Here is a 20,197-nt window from a genome sequence, read left to right as displayed (position 1 = left end):
CATATGTTGCTGAAAGGTTTTGTATGTGTAGATTCCCATCCAGAGCATCTTTTTAAAATCTGTGCTGACCGCAGATTATGAAAATATGCATAAAATATGCCTGATCTTGGCTATTTCTTAGAGGAGGATCAACAACACATTTGACATTTTAATGCCAAATATATTATAATCATAATTGTGATTGACATTTCTGCTGAAGGTTTTTAGTGGCAATGTAACCCAAGTTGCCCTTGCTGCTGGGCAAGCAGAATTTATTTTGCTGGCAGCGTCTGTTGGCAAAAAAAGTTCCCTGATTTTTTACCAGTTTTTTTTTTCAACATCTCCCTCCAGCAATTACTTGATTTCAGTAGCATAGCCCTTCTTATCCAGTATTAAAAGTACAGTTCCAGGTGACTGATGTCAAACCACTCTCTAAGCACTTCTGGTGGGGTGTAACTGCAGCATGCAGTGCTGAGATACCAGAAAAGTTACAGAGCTGAAAGAAAAGGCAAATTAGCCCAGGCTGAGTACAGAATTAGTGATGGGGCACTTCTCCCAGGACCTGATAAGTCGTCTCTCCACTATGCTGTTCCATGTAGAATAAACAGTGTTTTTGTGTATTACTACATTGTGTATCACTACACAGTGAGCCTGTCACCTGTTTTATCCTGAAAAATCTGGGATTTCTTGCTTAGGTTTGAAACCAGAGAGTGAAGAAATAAACAAATCATTAGTTCACATCTTAGGACTGTGAAAAAAGTATTTCTGTAAGGATTTCAGCAAATCTTGAGCTAACATGATGTGCCTTATTTCTCAAGATATTGTATCCCAGTAAAAGAATAAAAGATGGAAAGAAATTAATTAGGATTGTATTGGAGTGTGCACTCCACAGAGGAAGTGAGAAATTTTAATCTTAAAGCTCAGCAATGTCCCTGCTCCATATTTCTAGTAGAATGAAGGGTTCATATTCTCCTAAGAACAATATTGCACATCTAAGGTATCTTTATGCTGGTGAGATATTTTCCCTGTTTTCATTGTTTAGAGGCAGAAGAGAAAATAATAAAACAGATATTTAAAGACCAAATGTAGACAGAACAGCTGTAGTTTTAGCATGTGTTAGCTGGATGAAATCTGACAAATAAACAATACTAATAGAATGATAATAGTTTTGGGCAGCCAGCCAGGAACACACTGTTGTGAATAGGTCTGGAAAGATTTTTTTTAATGGATTATGGCAATATAGTCTGTTTTATCATAGATGAAATATTTTATTCAGCTGTTGGTTTCCACTAGATTTTGAGGATAATCTTTTATAGACAAGAAACAAGGAAATTTGGTACCAAGAGTATGCGTGTAGAAAACTTTTCTAGGTTTGGGATAAACAACAATGCTGTGACTGAAGGAGAACAGGGATTTGAAGCTGAATTCTGATATAATCCAGGCCAGTAGCCAAATGCTAAGCAACTGACTGTGACAGACAAAAATATACAGCCTTCTTTTGCAATCCATTTTTGAAAATGCTCAAAAGATTTTGTCTCTTATTCTGTTTGGAAATGGAAACAAAATTTGCAGCAACTTCAGTAGATCTGACATTTAATTTCAATGCTCTGTTCAACCGGTAGCAATAAGCAGAACACGTGTTAGGTGCAAATTATTTGTGTTTAATATAGATCTGAAAATAGTTTCTGGAGTGTAGAAAAAGGACTTAATTATTTTTTTGGACTCTGATAGATCTTTTTCAAATGAATAGTCAGAAAAAATACACCATGAAAAGAGGATGATAATTGTTTATTTTCCATTAAAAGCAAAAGAAGCAAGTTAAGCCTAATGATAAATTTTTAATTTTTGATGGGATCATCTGTTGGAGATCATTCTGCCTTATGTTCACCTGACTACCTTCTGAAACTCTGAACCCTAAAGCCTCTGTTAGCTTTACTGATTGCTATGTTGACCACTGAATTGAAGGACATTTTCCATAACTCCATCATATACTTCCTTGGCATATCTCAGAAGTAAGGGTAATATAATAGGTTTGTGAGGCAGTATTTATTAGAACTTAAAATGGATCCCATTACTTGAACATTAATATGATTTGTAACTATATTTTACTCTGAACACTAAAAACTATATTTCCTGTTCACCAGAAATGTTGTTCTAAGAATTCTTATATATTTTTTCTATGAAGTTCATAAATGTAGGCTCTTTCTGGTATGAACAGATGCATGGAAGTTAATATTCTATCCTGAGAGGCAGGTGAAGCAGTAGTGCTAATGTCTAGGTTGTTTTCTTCCTTTTTTTTTTTTTTTATTTTATTTTATTTTTTCCCCAGCAGATTTGCTACAATTTTCAGCTACTGTTTATCCTCTCCATGACTTGAAGACAAAAAACCACCTGTCAGCTGAGAATGGATTCATAGAATCCATTGAATGGCTTGAGTTGGAAAAGACCTTAAAAGATCATCTAGTTTCAAATCCCCATGCCTTCTACTAAATCATCTTGCTCCAAGCCTTATTCAGCCTGGACTTGAACACTTACAGGGATGGGGCATCCACACCCTATCTGGGCAACCTGTTCCAGTGACTCACCATCCTCACAGTAAAAAAAAAAAATCATCCTAATACCCAATCTCTTTCGCTTTAAAGCCATTTCCCCTTGTCCTATCACTCCATGTCCTTATAAAAAGTCCCACTCCTCTTGTAGTCCCTTTTTAGGTACTGGAAAATTCTACAAGGTCTTTCCAGAGTCTTTTCTCCTCCAGGCTAAGCAGCTTGAATTCTCTTACCCTTGTTTTCCTGGGAGAGGTTCTCCAGACTCCTGATCGTGTTTGTGGTCCTTCTCTGAACTCACTCCAGCAGGACACATCCTTCTTACACTGGGAGCCCCAGAGCTTCAATCACTGTTCTTCATCCTAAACTACAGACTTTATGGGATTAAAAAAGTTTAACATCAAAAGACCAAACTCCGTAATCTGGTCTGACTTCTTGCATTCGGACGTCTACAAGATATTACCAAATTATGTTGTGAGTAGTTTGGGCTGCCCAAGAAGGAAACAGGACTGAATGCTCCTTTTCCATTAACCTGTAGGGACACATCTTTCAGCTGAAGTACTTCTCATATGGATTTTATCTAAACCAGTTTCTGCCCTCAAAATATCGATTCGTTCAGTAGCCAGAGTTTTTTCCTAAAATGTCTCCAGGGCAAAATGCAGCCGAATATCAGTCTTACTGTGATTGGATTAATGCACTGGAATGCCATCAGCATTGAGGCAGGTGCCTTCCAGCCTTGAGACCAGCTGGAAGTGCTTTTTCTCTAAACTCCCAGGTGCCAAAAGGCAGTCAGTGAAAGCAATTTCAGACACAAAATTAATGAAGGTAACAGCAGATGATATTGGGCAGAAGTATTTGGCAAAACATCTGATTTCAAAGGGAATGGTAGCTTTAATCACATGGGTAATATGTTATGGTTGATGAAAGTGATGTTCATTCATGAGATCAGTTCTTGTCCAGTGAGTTTAATACAATGTGTATCTTCATGTTCCCATTTGGATGAGGCACCCTGCCCATGTACCAGCTAGTGAGACATCATAGATAATTCTCCCAGACTTTTAATTTGCTCTTGCAGCTGTCATAATGAAAGTTATGTTCAGAGTTATCAGAACATTTTTTAATTATGAGTTCTATTTGTTATAACAATGAAGTTTGTCCCGTCCTAAAATCTTCTGAATGATGGAATCTCCAGAGTTTTCATTCAAGTAATTTTTTAAAAGTACTATATAACAGGTAAAAATGTACTTACCAATGCTGGAAAAGCATAATTTCTTGTTAATATTTTTGTCTTTAGTCAGATTATATCTTTATGTCAATTTATCATCTGTGCTGTTTGGGGATCAAGATTAGGTCATAGCTAGGAGGGTAGATTGCCACTATGACTTCTAGGTCCAGTTCAGAATCTACTTCTTTGCTGTCTGTATCTAGACACTCCTCACCAGCAGTTGTATAGGTAAATTGTCAAGAAACAATAACTTTGTTTCTTGATCTTTGTTACTGTGTTTTGATTTCACCTTTTGAAGATCTATGCGAGCAACTGTCAATGAAATTACTGTATTTACCTTCTTATGTTGACATATTTCCCAAATATATTGGTGCTTGTAACCATTTTTGCAATGCCTTTCCTCAAAGTCATCCATCAAAGCTGATTAGATGATACATTTTTTGCATTGAGGGAGGAAAAGGCATTCTAATATATCCTTTTTCTGATTATACAAACTATCATTTAATATAATTAAATGTTTTTAAATATTTATTTAAGGTTCTCTTTAATATTCTTTTAGAATAAATATAGTTTCTTCTTATTTCAAGTATTGTTATAATATTAAAATTTATTCATAACTTTGCTAGTGGCAAGATCAAGTTCAGTGGTAGTTTGACTACACATCTGGATAAGTTGGCTTGTATAGTAAGGTTACTGTGAATTAACATTTAACCTAAATATTTATATTTTATAATTACCATTCAGTTAAAAATGCAGTTTGTTATGTTTCAATCTGTTCTCTGTCTCTGGTTAAAACTGTATTGTTTCTCTTGTTACATGACATCATCTAATGTTCAAGAAGAGTTGCAGCAGGCAAATCTTTTAACTCTTCATTATTCATTAGTTTCCATTCTGGTCCTTCTAGCTCCTGGGACCATCAAGTCATCACGTGCTTGCACTTGAGAATCATTATTGTTGGCACAGGCTTGTCAAAGCATTACGGTACACACAAAGGAGTGGTGTGTGGTGTCACAAGTACACATTGCTGCAGATCATCATCTACCTGAGTTTTGTCCTTGTTACTTCCGTATTACATGTTATACAAGATTCTGTCTGTGCAATCCTGTACCATTGTACAAGTAATTGCTGATGTTCTCTCCTTTTTTGGGAAAGGATTATTTGCACATTCCTTTTTTTTGCAGAAAATATTGCTTCCTGTCTAGGCATACATGACATGCAGTCTCTAGTTATGATGATAAATGTTAGCACCAATCAGTTGAATCAGCAGTTTATATCCTGTTTAGCAATGGTGATTTATCAACGTAATTCAGCTTTCTAGAAAACATGCAGGAAATAAAGGTGATATCTGCCATTTATAAAATCCTCTCCATCAGGACTAGTTTTGCAGCAACAGGGGCACATTTACATTTCTAGCAATCATTAATAAAATGCTTGTACAAGCATACTACAGAAACCTAGGAGAGCTGAGCTAATCTATCTGGTGCTCAATGAACTGATTTCCCCATTTGCAAACATGAATCAGTTTTCTTAGCAGATGACATTTTATTCAAGGGAGGTCACCCTCTTTCTTACCTGAAGGCACTTTTATTTCCTTTTCTTTTCCCCCCTCTATTGTATAATATTCCATGAACATGGTGTGTAGAAATTAAACGCCAAATAGCCACTACCTTTCCCTTCCACCCTCTTTAGCAGGAGAGGGACAAAGGCAGTGACCATGGGTTGAGATAACAATTCACTGAAAGCAAACAGCAATGGACTAAGAAATGCCCAGTAATGGCAGCAATATCAATAACAGAAGTATGCAAGAGGAGCAGGTGCTTTACACACAAAAAGATGTTCACCGCCTTGACGTAGTTCTGCGTGGCAGCCAGGAAAAAGACAAGATGGCAGCAGCTCCCACACACAGCACCATGTGGTTTCCCCAGACAAAGACAGGATGGCAGGCACTCCCCACAGCACTCTCCTTGTCCATGAACCAGGAACAGAAAAACAATGGACAACCCCAAAAGCTAGATTGTCCATGTCGAGCCACACTGCTGCTTCGGACTCTGGACTCAATTCCGCACAGCTGTGGCTGGTTCTGGTGTCGCAGATTTTGACTGCTCCATCCAGGTCCACTTGGCTCCTTTCAGCTTGGGTCAGGCTCTGCTGAGGTCTACATTTGGATCTACAATAACTTTGCAAAGGATTTCTGTTACTGGATTACTATATGTCCATTTAAATAAAAGTGACTCCTTAATAGTCCTGTTGCCTTAGATGAGGGAAAGTGTTTACCCAGGGATAATTCTGCTCTTTTATTTTTCCCAGACTTCTGTACCCTAGTACAGTGACAAAAATTGAACATAAATACTTCCTAGAGATAGTAAAACAACTGAACAGAAGAAGATTACTTGCCATTTCTGGTGGCTTTCTTTCTCTCTGCAGTACATCAGACAGCAGTTTGCCTTCATTCAGCCTTCCAGCTCCCGGCTTCTGGACTCATATATGGGATATATACATGGGATATATAGTGTTTCCTTTCCTAATTTTGTTTCAGCTTTCTAATAATATCCATCCTTTCTTACATAACTCTTAGTCATTCCCTTTGATTTCATTACTGCTGTATTCCATTTTCTTAAATGAAAGTAAAGCTTATCATTCCTGCTTCTGTACTGACTTTAAGTTGAATGCACCATTACTTCCTTACACAGAAGCCCTTGTAAGCACTTCAGACTGATGTTTCTCATTTAATATACCACACCTCCTTTAAACTTAATATAGGCTTATGAAGCTACCTTTACTCCCCTTCTGCAAAACTGTTCCTTTCAACATTTTTGTTTTAATTTCCTTTTTCTTTCATCTTACTATCTAGTGCTGGTGACAAAATTTCCATGCGAATGTGTGGATTTTTGACTAAATTAACATTTTCAAGAAGTGTCATCTTGGAAAAATTTAATTCATCAGCACATATGCCTGACCCTAAAACTTCCGTAATAAAATCCTTCTGTGTATTTTTCAGTTTTTCAGCAGTTCACCAAAATCTATCCACTACCCTGGTCTATTTGGCTCTTATTTTTTACTATAGTTACTATTTTATAGTTCTTACTTGAATGATAAATATTATCTTATTTTCTATTTAAACATTTTATACTCTTTTATTTCAGAATTTCCCATCTAATTCATAGCTTGTATTTCCATAATAACTCACTTTAAGTTCAGATCCAGTTGCTCACAAATGGGAAGCAAATATTCTAAAGATATTCTACAGGAAGATTTCTCAGAGATAGTCTAGGAAGTAGCTGCAGGTTTTTCAGACAGCATTCAAAGATAGATATATATATATATATATATACATATATGTGTGTATGTATGTATATATATATAATATATATATATGTGTGTGTGTGAGCTTTTTTTTCTCTAGATCTCCACACACATATGCACAGAGCCTGTTTATGTATGTGTACACACAAACACCACACATACAGTTATGATGTATCACCTGGTAGCTGTCCACAGCGTCTTCTGCTTTATAGGAACTTGAAACTTTTCCCTTTCCTTCATCCTTTTTTGAAGATTGGCTTTTGGCCATCACCTTTTAGCAGTTCTGTAAAATAATTTTCTGTGAAAGAGTGACATCATACACCCCACAGGTATTTATTGCTGAGTTATAATCCTGCATATAACTGTTTATGTCTCAGTCCTCCTGATCATAGAGAAGCGAGTATAAACACCTGTAAAGAATTTTTAGAACAGTGCATAAATATGTGTGCATTGAAAATTCAATAATGTGAAAAACAGAACTTTTGTATTTTGCAAAGAATTGTATGAACAATATGATTGCAATTCATCCAGCTTTTTTGCTAACTGAAAGTTAGCAAAATAAATTCTTGTAACAAAAGGTAGGATGGCTTTCAATCCTGCAGAATGAAGTTAAGAAATTATGAAAAGCCTTTCAATATGCAAGTTTCAAATCAGCCATGAATAAACAACTTTAGCCCTAAAATACAGAGGAATAATTCTCAGTTAAAAAGGGTTGTATTATCTTAATGCATATATGGATGGACTGTGTTGTGATCTTACTTGCTTTATCATATTAAATAAGGGTTTTTTTTAATGATATTTTCCTTATATTGCCATATAGCTGTGCTATCTCAAATACTTTTTCCAAAATTTCAGTTCATTTCTTAACATTATCATTTTATTATCACTTTTTAGAACATAATTTTTTTCATTTTTCATCCTTGTCCCTCTCAAAGCAGAATATTGAATGCTGGTGTTTTTTGGGTTAAGTTCATTGCATGTCCCAAACTCTTACAGAGATGATTTTATGAAAAGTTAAATATTTTTAATGACTTAACTTTTTTCAGGATATTTCTTCATCGCTTAAAAGGGTCTTATTAATTGTCAAAGTGATGCAGACTGAGACTAACCATGATATACATGATGCTTGAAAGAAAGACCTCTGAATATATCCTACATTCTGAGAATCGCTGATATCTGAGATTCTGAGAATCGAGAGATATCTTTTCCCATTTTTTAATTTTAGTAAGTCCTTTCTTTATTTAAAAAGAAAATGAAGAGGAATGTTTTGTTTTTTTGGTAATTTGGGTGTCATTAGTTTTACACTTAAACCTGGATTTGTCTCATCTCACCTCACATGGATGAGAAATCTGAGACTTCATCTTTCTGTAAGCAATGAAGAGAGGTAATGTTTTGCTTCATTGTTTCCAAGGAAATTGGAGCAATTAGGATACTAATTTAGGCCCTTTAAGTCACTAAAAATTCACAAAAGATGGTTTTGAATTGTCTTGCTTATATCACAGATCTTTGCCCTAAAGCCAGCTCACACATAGAGAAATGCTTCTCATTGCTGTGGACCTTTGAACTACTGATCAGAAAAATTTTCCATTCAATCTATGAACCTGAGCAAGGCGAAACTTGCTGATGTTCCTTGCTGCTACTGTTACTTCAGTGTTGCTCTCTCCTTTTTCTTAAGATCAATCAAATTATGTTTGATCCAAACCTGTAATAACTTGAAAAGCAAGTTTTTTACAGTCAGCAGGCTGCAAGCAGCTGGGCTGCTGAGAGGTGTTCCTCTTGATGTTGGATTTCTAATGTCAAATTTTCTCCCTTTTTCAGTCAGCAGTACAGGTCCCTATTTCCACCTTCATTGTGCAGTGAGTGCATGATATTCAGCACTACCAGGCTAAACAGAAAAGCTGACTAGGTCTACCTGGCAGATGTTCATTGTTCTTCCCTTATGGGAATGGTTTTGAGAAATCAAGATGACAATATATCACAGTACCTCATACTGCACTTTTTTAATGAAATTTAATAAATTATTTACCTCAGACTTACATGACAATTGCATTATTCATTATCTCCTGACCAGTGAAGAGAAAGAATCTTCTGTTTTGAATGGTATACTATAAACTGCCAGGTTATGCACAATTTAAGGTGCTTAGATTTCTTTTAATTAGGAAAACAAACTCAATTCAGGGCAATATAACAATGCAATATATTTTTTGTGAGTCTAAAATCAGACAGAGAATAAGTTCTGTCTCTGATAGGCTAAACCTAGATCTTTATAAACTTGAAGAAAAGACTTGGACTGTTTTTTTGGATAAAACTTGTCTATTCTGAATTTTGGAAAAGATTGTCTAACCCAGTATGCTGAATGCTTGATTAAAAAAGTGCAAACTTAAAGCTATGGTTGATATATAGTCTTGAATTCACCTCCATTTTCTGACTCTCTATTGATTTTGAAAGACTTTAAATAACTGTATCAGGGGGCTTATTTTGTGTCAGTCAAAGCAATTTGCATTAAAACAGTGCTTCAAGAAACCCCTTAATGAAAAATCCTGGCTGAAAAAATGCTTGAGAAGCGCATTCCAAGGAGCCTAAAAGAAACTGGAGGGAATGACCAAAAGTATCTTTGGAGTAGGAGTGTTTTCAAAAAGTGAATGTACAGGCATTCTCTTCAAAACACTCTCTGTAAAACATTCACAAAAATATGCCACCTTTAACTTGGGCAGAAAAATTCAATGAAGTTTTCTGATTGTTTTTTGTATGTTTAAAAGGTTTCCTCTTTTTCTTTGTAGTAAACATTCTCTAACCATGAACAAACTCCAGTGTTTTAGCCATTGAATCCTTTTTTATAACACAAACCACAGGGGGCCTGCCTCAGTGTAGGAAGCTGAGACTTGAGCAAACTTCTGAGTTTCAGCCTTGGCTAACGTAGTGATTTTCTCTTTTTCTGTTACCTGGAGCTGTTTTGTTACATGAAGATATGAAAAAGTACAACTAGAGATTTACCCAGTAATTTAAGATATATGTCTTTGAGAAAATAGTATTCTCTTGGAGGTATTCTCAACTTTTATGAAGAGAAATTGATGGGGAATACATCATAGAGATTTACTCCCTTAGGCCTTATTGCTCTGTGTATCGTGTAAGATGCATGATTTTAAACAGAGGATTTTACATCACTGACTTTTAAGATTTCCTAGTTTAATTTTTAAGCAGGTGGTTTATAGAGCTAAAGTATTTAGAAAATCTTTTTAAAAGTAAATGGTGCTGGTAGGATGTTCAAGCTATATGATGATGAAACTTCTCTACATGACAGCAATGTGTCCTGTTGCACTGAGAAAAGCAAAGTTTTATTTATTGACTGCTAGATGACTTATGGTGACTTTCATTTTTTGTTCTTTGATTTTTTTTCCAGCTTTCATTTGCAGCAACAACTCCAGAGTTGGCTGATAAGAAAAAATATCCTTATTTCTTCCGGACAGTGCCATCTGATAATGCAGTGAATCCAGCAATTTTGAAGTTACTCAAACATTATCATTGGAAGAGAGTAGGAACTTTAACCCAGGATGTACAAAGGTTCTCTGAGGTAAGATTTGCATTAATTTAATTTCTAGGATGCACAGAGAGATACCAATATCAGATTTCTAAGGAGTTAGTTCCTTTATTAACAGCAGTTCAGGAAAAAGAAACTGTCCCATTGTTTCAGTCCTGTTTGGCTTTCTTATAGTAGGTCACGTTTGCTGTACTGAATAAGCTTAATTCCCTCTGGGGGTTTATTTGAGTGTCTGTAATGAAAGCTAGTTTTGCATGTCTGTTTTTTACACACAAGATCATTGCACCCCAGTGCAAAGGTTCCTTTATACTCTTTGATTTGCAAAAACATATGTTTCTGAGGGAGGTTTGTATTCTGACTCTGGTGCATTTAAAAGGTTGAATAAATCCAATTTCATCATGTTCCTTTTGTGCTCTGACTTATTACAAGCATCAATCTTAACACTGAGGAACAAAATCTGGTAAGTCAGTGGCTGAAAATATTAGAGGAGCTTACTGAGACAAAAATGTCAGAAGCCCTAGAACTAATAAGATCACATAGCTTGCACCCCACAGATCTTTCAAGTTTCACCCTGAGTAACACTTTGGTCATGAAAATTGCACTAAAGTATGGACTAAATGTCTTTAAGCATGGTCTTAACAATTGAATAAGAAAAAACGTAAATGTAACGAATCAGAGCAAGACAAAGAAAAGAGTTGGCCCATTAATTATCAGAGAGGTAAAACTAACAGCAGCATGCCTGATTGTTTGGTTGTTGGGAGTTTTTTTTCTTCCTCAGCATTGATTTTAAAGAAGGCTGACTGTGCTCTGAAGACTAGCATAATTAAAACTAGGGAAGAGGGATAAGAGCAGGTTAGAGTTGTCTTAGATGAGTCAGATATTTTCAAATTGTCTGGCACAATTAATTCACAATGGAATACTTCAGAAATCTTAGACTCTTCCCTATGAGCTTTGAGAATTAAAGGATAAAAAGTAAATGAATTGTGGGGGGAGGGAAGAAACCTTTGTGTCTGTCTTTCCAGAAAACGCACAAAGGCCCTGGGAATTATAAACCATTCAGGTTAAATTTGATTCCTGGAAAGACACTTGAACAAATAATCTGTTTGGAATCACAAAGGAGATAAAAAGATGTCAAACAATGGTGAAAATGGATTTTTCAAGAATAAATCATGTTTTCCGTCTATGACAAGGTAGCAGGTCTCAAGGAGGTGTGATAGGTGATGTGCAAAATTTCATGACTTATAAAATATTAAAAGTGCTCCTAAAGAAAAGTAGGGAAACTTAATTTTGGTTTAAGAGCACTCTTACTGTAAGAGCAGTCTAGTCTCTTAACCAATATTCTTTCTAAAAAAAGTTAATTGATGTCATGTCTGTTGCATATTTGTTTTTAATACAAATGCTGAAGCAAAAAGTCACCAAAAAGTATGGTATGCTTTACCCTTCTCTGTCTTGGAAATAATTTTAGTGAGTAGTTATCAGTGGTATACTGTCAAAAAAGAAGGATGAGATTCTGTCAAGTGGCATTCTCTAGAAACAGTTAAGATTTTCTCTAGATAGTATGATAAAGAAAATGTTTATTAAATTGAAGTTGATACCTACTTGGGAAAAGCTGCAAGTACTTCGCTGAGGACAGGACCGAGTTTTAGAAAGATACTGATACTGGCTTAACTCCAGCCAGGTGGCAAGCACCACACAGCCACTTGGTCATTCCCCTGAGAACAGGTTTGGGGACAGAATCTGAAGGGCAAAAGCCAGAAAACTCAGGGGCTGAGATAAAGACAGACTCATAGGGAAAGCAAAAGCAAAAAGCAAAAGCTGTGTGCACAAGCAAAGCAAAACAAGGAATTAGTTCATCGCTTCCCATAGGCAGGCAGGTGTTCAGCTGTGTCCAGGAGAGCAGGGCTCCATCACACATAGCAGTTACTTAGGAGGTCAAACACCACCACTCCAAATGTCCCCCTTCCTCCTTCTTCCCCCACTTTATATACTGAGTGTGATGTCATATGGTCTGGAATATCCCTCTGACATTTTTTTGACAGTGACAAAATCGAATAAGATCTAAAAAATCTCTCTCTGTTGTAAAATGCCAGTGAACTTGGGATGTGAATAGTCTTGTCTATAATGAAAATGCATTACAAGCCATTAGATCAGAAGTAACTGAATGTCTTCTCTTACTCTCATGCAAAATAAAATAAGTGGAAACAAATTAATGGGATCTTTAGATAAGCCTGTGTAATAATCAGGTGGTTTTACTCTTAGCAGTGAGATAGAGAAGTTCTCTCATTTTTTCATCTCTCAGAAAGACTGTTTCAGTTTGACAGATCTCTTTCTCTTTTTTGAATCTAGAGCAGTTTGGATATCTATCTAAATTTCCTCCAATGGTCCTTCCACCTAAACACATGGGGGGATAGATGCTCATTCTTGCATAGGGGCTTCATACCCATGCAGTTTCATCAACAGGAACCCTAGCTGCATCTCTTTACCTGCCCTCTAACTTCAGGGGGTTTTGGGCTGATGAATTTTTTTTCATTAGCTAGATCGCTGTCTCCTGTCCCCCTGCAATTTGTATTTGATCTGATCTCCTGAACAATTAAAGCTCACCTAACTTGTCTGCAGGTTAGCTGCCCCTTAAAGTCATCAAGCTGTCTTTTTTGTTTACATTTTCTTGTAATTGGACAGTTGTTTCAATTGTTTAGTTTATCAGTCTTAACCCATTTTATATCTGAAGGCCAAGATCACAGAGGATCTCTTGCTTCTTTTTCAGTTGTTTTATTTGGGAATCCTTTCCACCAAGGCTTTGGGTTATCAAAGTTTTGAGTTACCATTTCCTTTTGCTTGGGGAAAAATCTTCTCTTTCTTATTAAAAAAATGTTTTATCTTCCTTATTCTCCAGGTCACAGAGAGGGTAGGTGGAGAGATAAAGGGTAGGTAGAGAGAATGGAGAACTTTATGACAATATGCTCTCAGTTCTTAAAAGCACATGGGCAAAATCTATATATCGTACACTGCTAGCGTGGCTTGAGACTCTCTTTCTTGGCATTATACTGATTCAAGGATTATGGCTTTTCAAGTGACCTGTATTCTATGGCTGCCAATAGTTGAGCTCCCTGTTGGCATTCATTGTGAGTTCTTCAGGTCTGTTTGTACAACCATAAATAATATTTTCCATCGCATTAATGTTTAAATTGTGTAAGTTGACTTGGTATAAGTGTAATGCACATACTTCATCAGTTCTATTACTTAACTAGGACAAATTCATACCTACTGTGCTTCTGTGTCCTAGATTTTGTGGATTGCTGCCCTGTTTTCATCCTTTGGGAGAAGATTCTGTTTCAAAAGTTAATTCTGGGGCAAAGATTTATAAATGAGGTTACAAAATATTTTCAGGACTTCCAAGTGAAAGAGTTTTCTGTGGTATATAACTGTAGGGTAATTTAGGTTGGAAGAGATCTTGGGAGGTCTCTCATCCAACCTGCTGCTCAAAGCCAGGCTAGATTTAGTGTTGATCAGCCCTGAGGAGTTATAGCTGTTTGTCCTAGTTCCAGGCAGGAAGGGTTAATTTTTGCAGTATCCAGGAGGGGACATCTCCAGGAAACAGAAGTTATTCTATACCACCTCACCTCACTGCTGAGGTCTGGGGGAAGGGGGTCTCTTCCAGAGAAGGGATCCCTTCCAGCTCAGCATAGTGTAGTGGAGGGAGCAGTTGGGAATTGTTTTCTTATGAATTGTTCACATCTTTCTTGTACCCTCCATCATTAGTATTGCTGCTGTTAGAATTCCTTCGCTTATCTCAACCAGTGGTTACTCAAGTTTTACTGCTGCCTGGCAGTACCTGTTTGGATTGTATTTTGAATTAGGCAAACCAAGCAGTATTCCTGTAGTTTGTTTGCTATATTGCATTTTTCAGGGGGAAGAGTCATGAAAACAAAAGTTATATATTTATATTAGTAAGTTAAAACTTTTGGAAGCCGCCAGTATTGAGTTTTAAAGGCTACAGAATATAACTTGAAAAAAAAAAATATACTAATATAGTGGTTTTCAGATAATGCTTTATTTGCTTATGAGTAATAGTTTGAGCGTTTTTCTGTTGTCTCCTCCATATTTTTAATTTTATCTATACACCTTTTTATTCATAGTATGTTTCAAACTGGAAGTTGGCACTTGATTGCAGTGGTACTATAAGAGGACTTCCTTCTTTTGTGATACAGACTGGCTTCAGTTACTTCTTTTTGCAAACATTTCATGTTGAAATTCAGTGAAACTGCATTTTAACTTTGAGTTTCATAGCATATTCATGGTATTTCTATATTAAAAAAAATAGGTATACATTTTCCTCCCACTGAATATCTTGTCTGGGATTGTTTTTAAAATAAGTTAAATTCTGTTCATCTCAAGTGAATCTTTGTTTTTCCCTACTTCTTAATAGTCCTCTCTTTATGTGATTTCTCTGCTTCTTCATGGAAATATTGAGAACTCCTAATGTAATTTTATAAGTGTAGGTGGCATTTCAAAAAGGCAGAAGAAATGAGAAGTGTGCAGTATGATAATGAAATAGATTAACAATATCAAGATAAAATACTCTCTCTTGTGACTGTCACAGTCTTCATTGAGCTCAATACCTCAAAACATGTCAATGACAAAAACTTAAGAGAAACAAACCTTGCAAGTGGACAAAAAGACATTTTTTCTGAGGAACATGATGAATACTAAGGATTTCTTTTGATTACGTTGCATTTTGCACACTGACAGTACAACATCTACAAAAATCAGCAGGCCATCAGGGTCCATTTGACTTAACTTTAAAGAATTTAGTGTCTCTAAATTCCAAGTCTCATCCCAGAAAATGTAATACTGGAAAAAAAATATTGCTCCCAAGAAAAGAAGCTAACAATAAGTCTTCTCAACATAGTATATGTCTGTTGCTGTAGAGAAAGCAGGGTAGAAGTATTCTTAATCTAGAATTTTATTTATTATAGCCTGCCTTTTTATTGTGCAGCCTGTAAACTCTCATCTGAGTTAGAGGTCAATCTGATAAGAATTCACTGGATAAGCAGAGGCAATGAACGAGTTATTGTGGGACTAAGAGGACTTAGGGAAAATAAACAAGATAGCTGTTGACCTTTTAAATTTCAGCCAGAAAACAAGCCTGAGACACCAGATTTTGATGACTGTAGGTATATATTATGTAGGCTTCAAGGTGTGATTATGCTTTTTGACTTCTAAGGTTTGGCTTCCGAGGATCAAACAAAGGAGCAGAGCTTTCCAGCCTCCATCACAGTTGCCAAGAGGTTTTAGGGCAGCAAGAAAAACATTACTTTTTTGTCCATGAATGAGCTTGAAAGCCTCAGCTACAACCAAATAACATAAATGTTTAATCTGGGAGCTCTGAATAGTACACATCAATTTCATCCTAGAAGGAGTGCTCTAGCTTCAACTTTGAAGGGAAAAAAGGAAAGGCAGAAGATTAGAGAGACACAGAACACAGTGAAAGGAAAATATGGGAAAAAGCATGAAGAGAAGATATTGAGAGCAGAAAAAACAGACATTATAAATGTAATTGTTTAAATATAAAATACTTAAAATCTATATTTTCCTAATGCTTACTTTTTTTCAAGGTGCTGTGTGCCTGAGATCTTTCATGTTGCCTTACTCCAAATTCCTGGCTGATTTCTAAAGGAAAATCTTAGGAATGATTTAATTCAAGTTTTCTTGACCTTGCAGAGAAGAATGGATTCCTCTATTCTATTTTATATCTATGCTTTCCTATAATTAAAGGAGATACATTAAGATCTTCACAGAAAGTCAGTCTTTGAAAGTGACTTTTGCTAATTAAAGGGAAACTGAAGTTTCTGGGTTTCTTCTGGGTCCTGGTAAATATTTAGAAGCCATGAGACTATGGCAAGGTCATAAGACTATGATAGCAGAAATGGGAATAAATCAGAGAGATAGAACCTTAGCCCAGGTTTGTCCCTCTTCATTGGAAATGATCTGTGTACATTCAGCTACAGAGCAGGGGGTCATTTTAGGTGAGAATTGTAAATAGTAGAAATGACTATGTACAGGCAGTACAAACTTTTATTATCTTTGCAGATGAAGACTACGCAGCCTCCCTGTGTAACTTTTGCCAGTGGTTGGTGATCCTCACACCTACAAAGCATGTCCAGATGGTACTTCCTAGGTTTCAGTTTATGTCCTTTGACTCTGATCTCATCACTGGTCACCACTGAAATGAGCTGTGCTCCATCTTTACCTTCATGGTCCTTCTGTGGTCTCTTTCCAGTGTGTCCATATCTCTTGTATTGAGAAGCCAAGAACTGAACCTGCCGCTACATGTATGAGCTCAGCAGTATGGGCTCTCCTAAGTAGAGGAGAAGGATCACCTCCCCTGACACTCTGTGAGAACATTCCTTCATGAAACCCAGAACACTATCAGCTCCATTTGCCACAAGGGCCCATTGGTGCCTCATCGTCAACCTGTTGTCTACCAGGACCATTTCTACCAAGCTGCTTTCCATTGGCCAGATCCACCATATATTGCTGCAGTTTGTTCCTCCCCAGCCCAGGACGTTGCACTTCCCCTTGGTGAATGTGAGCAACAACTCATATGGGCTTCAACAGCCCATGGCAGTATGACCCTGTTGTGTATCAGTCACTCATCCCAGTTATGTGCCATCAGCAGCCTTACCCCCATTATCTGAATCATTAATGAAGATGTTGAACAGGAGCCAGCACTGACCCCTGGGGTACAACTCTACCTTCTGGGCTTCACCTAGACCTCATGCTACTGGGCACAGCCATTTGAGCCAGTTTTCAATTTACCTCACTCTCTGCTTGTCCTGCTCATACTCTATTAACTCCATGAGAATATTACAGAACAATGTCAAAAGTCTTGCTGAAGTCTGGGTAGATATTCCATCACCTTCTCAAGGATTGAGGTGACTGGCCTGTAGTTCCCTGACATTTTCTTTCCTCCGGTCTTCAGCCACTTTTCCCAGTCACCATGATTGTTTGAGTATTAACACAATCCAGTATCACCTACATTGGTGTGCTCAATAGCTGTTTGCCCACAAAATCTCAGTTGGCTCATTATCCATCCCTAGGAAGAGCTCCATAGAGTCCAGCTGTTCTGCCTCATAAAAGGAAACCCCACCTCCTCTTTTTCCTCTCCTGCTTCCAAAGGAGCCTGTATCCCATTGCATCACTCAAGTTACACAATCCATCCCACCTTTATCTTTGAGACCCATAAAATGGTAGCCCCACCTCAGCTGAGTGGTACCTAAGTCACCATGTTTATTCTCCATGCTGCATGCATTAGTGTACAGGCACTGCAGAGAGCAACCCCACATGCTGATTTCCCAAAATGATGGGAAGATTTCTCTGTAATGGTGCCTTGTAGGCACATCCTTGCTTACTTTTACCCTGCTTAGGCTGCTTAAGCTTTGTTTTGCTGATTTTGTGATCCCTTTTGGTCATGTCACTCCAGGCCCTTTGCTTATCAACTCTCCCTGCCCTTCACTGTCTCACAGCACTTCTGGTAACTCACTCTCCACTGTCATTCTTTATTTAAAGTACCTCTTTATGCCTCTTTACCAGGTCAGCCATTCTGCTGGCAAAGATAACTTTGTCCCACTCAGTGAGAAGGATCCCATCTCTCAAATGTTGACCCACAAACAGGGTTCCATAGTTTTGGAAATCAAAACCGTCTGACCACAACCAGCTCCACAGCCAGTTGTGGATATGTATTACCAGCTGCCTCCTCCTCACAGCCTTTCCCCTCAACAGCAGGAGTAAGGACAAAACCACGTGGACCCCTATGCCCCTGGCCACTGCCCATAGAGCTTGAAGCCACTTTTTATATTCTCCAGGCAGCATTATTGGTGTGCACATGGAAGAACAGCAGGGAGTAATAGTAAGTGTCAGGGAAGCTTTGGCACCCTCTCATCATTATCCTGGATCCAGGTACCCAGAAAGCAGCAAACCTCCCTAGATCATAGGTCAGGTCCACAGAGTTCCTCTGTTCTCCACAGCAAGGAGCTACCCACTACTGTTTCTTATTATTCCTTCCTAGTGGTCTTGCAAGATTTAAGGTTAGGTTTAGGGGTTCAACCAGCTGTTGTAGAACCATAAGACATTGGTGATGGTTTCAAATGCTCTCATTTTAACTCTATTCCTTTGGATCTTTATAGCTGTAGCCTTAACTATTTTATTGCAGATTTAAATTTTAGTTCTGTAAAATGTTTTGCAGCCTACAGCATATGAAGAGACCTCCCATGTGTGTACATTTTAAATCTGTGTATCAATTCTTTGGTTGTACCAGGCAGTCCTTTTCAGTGATAAATTCTTGTGGATTTTAGATATTTTACTTGAAAGCACATCTCAGTCATCTTCAGGATTCACTGTGCTACTGGGAGGGTATTGAATCTGTCATATTTGTAAACCTTTTTGTGAATCAGGAGTTTTCCTCTTGGTGCCAAAGATCCTTGACTTGGCATAGACAGCTTGAATCTCTACTGCAGCTTGGGGTCCAGGGATATTGAAACTGTAGGGTCTCTAAGAAGTCAGTCTGTCTGTCTGTATCTTTTCTTTCCTCCTGTTGTGCAGCCTTTGTGTCACTACCACATTTGAGACCGTTTATGCTGATTTCAACACAGTTGTGTGCCTCTCTCTCTTACACCTCTCATTTTTTCTGTTTTTTGTGCCCTCCTGCACAAGCTTCTGTGCTTGGCTGTCCCTTGGAGTGTGCTCTGGGCTTGGCTCTTACAGAGGCCTCTCCTGAGCACCAGCTGAAAGGATCCTTGACCCTCTGTAATTAGAAGGTAGCTGCAAGAGGGCTCTAAGCACCTTGGGTCAAGGGCACCCAAGAACCAAGGTTCATTAGAATTTGCTAGACCATTTTGGAGCCACACTGGCATGGCTCTCCTTATCTCATCTTTGCCTGGCAGTAGCAGGCACCTTCAATTTTCTCAGAGGATTCCTGAATTTTCTCATTATCCTGGACCTTGTGCCCAGAGGATCACAAAGGAAAGACCATTGACTGCTGCACAGACTGCCATGTCTGTTTGGGACACACAAAAAGCAAAGTCTCCATGGAGATAATAAAAAGAGAGGCAGAGGGCAGGAAAAATAATTCACAGCATAGTTTTATTAAAGGAAAATTATGTCAGAGATGGTAAGCTAATTGATTTCTTAGAACTGTTAGAGTGGATTTTAATGCTTGGCTGAATTTTATTTTGGTTGGTACTGTGCCCTGCAGGACCTGGGCAGAACAGGGAAGATTGGATGAGTGCAGGGAGTTCTAAGCCAGTTCAGAAGCACAGCCAGAGGGAAGACTGTAGCAAACAGCAGCATTTTTAGGATAAAGAAGTTCATAGTGACTTTTTCTTTTTAAAGGAATAGCCCTGGGACCGATTTTTTTAATTGTATAAATTCATTACTTTAGGGAGAACAGCTTACAAACTTGTGAAAGTTGTAGATGACACAGGGAATAAAGAAATTCCCATTACAAAAAAGAAACAGATCATCACAAGGTTGTTCTGTATGATCTTGTTAACAGGAATCAGAAAATGAAGTGTAGTAGGCTTTACATGTGGTAAGCTTTCTGGATAC

The 20,197-nt window shown here is 37.5% G+C and overlaps 1 protein-coding gene across 3 annotated transcripts in view; it reads left to right on the top strand.

The window, feature by feature from the left end:
• GABBR2 (gamma-aminobutyric acid type B receptor subunit 2) overlaps positions 1-20,197 on the top strand; it is a 454,308-nt gene that overhangs the window by 174,014 nt on the left and 260,097 nt on the right. For all 3 annotated transcript variants that reach the window (XM_086895763.1, XM_086895774.1, XM_086895781.1), the window contains exon 4: positions 10,454-10,624. In XM_086895763.1, the coding sequence (XP_086751889.1) occupies positions 10,454-10,624 (171 nt within the window). The remainder of the gene's footprint in view (positions 1-10,453; positions 10,625-20,197) is intronic.

The sequence above is a fragment of the Cyanistes caeruleus genome, chromosome 1 (assembly GCF_971803275.1).
Source record: "Cyanistes caeruleus chromosome 1, bCyaCae1.hap1.1, whole genome shotgun sequence".
Taxonomy (NCBI): Eukaryota; Metazoa; Chordata; class Aves; order Passeriformes; family Paridae; genus Cyanistes; species Cyanistes caeruleus.
The sequence above is the reverse complement of the archived record's forward strand: the minus strand, read 5'-3'. Positions and strand labels throughout refer to the sequence as shown.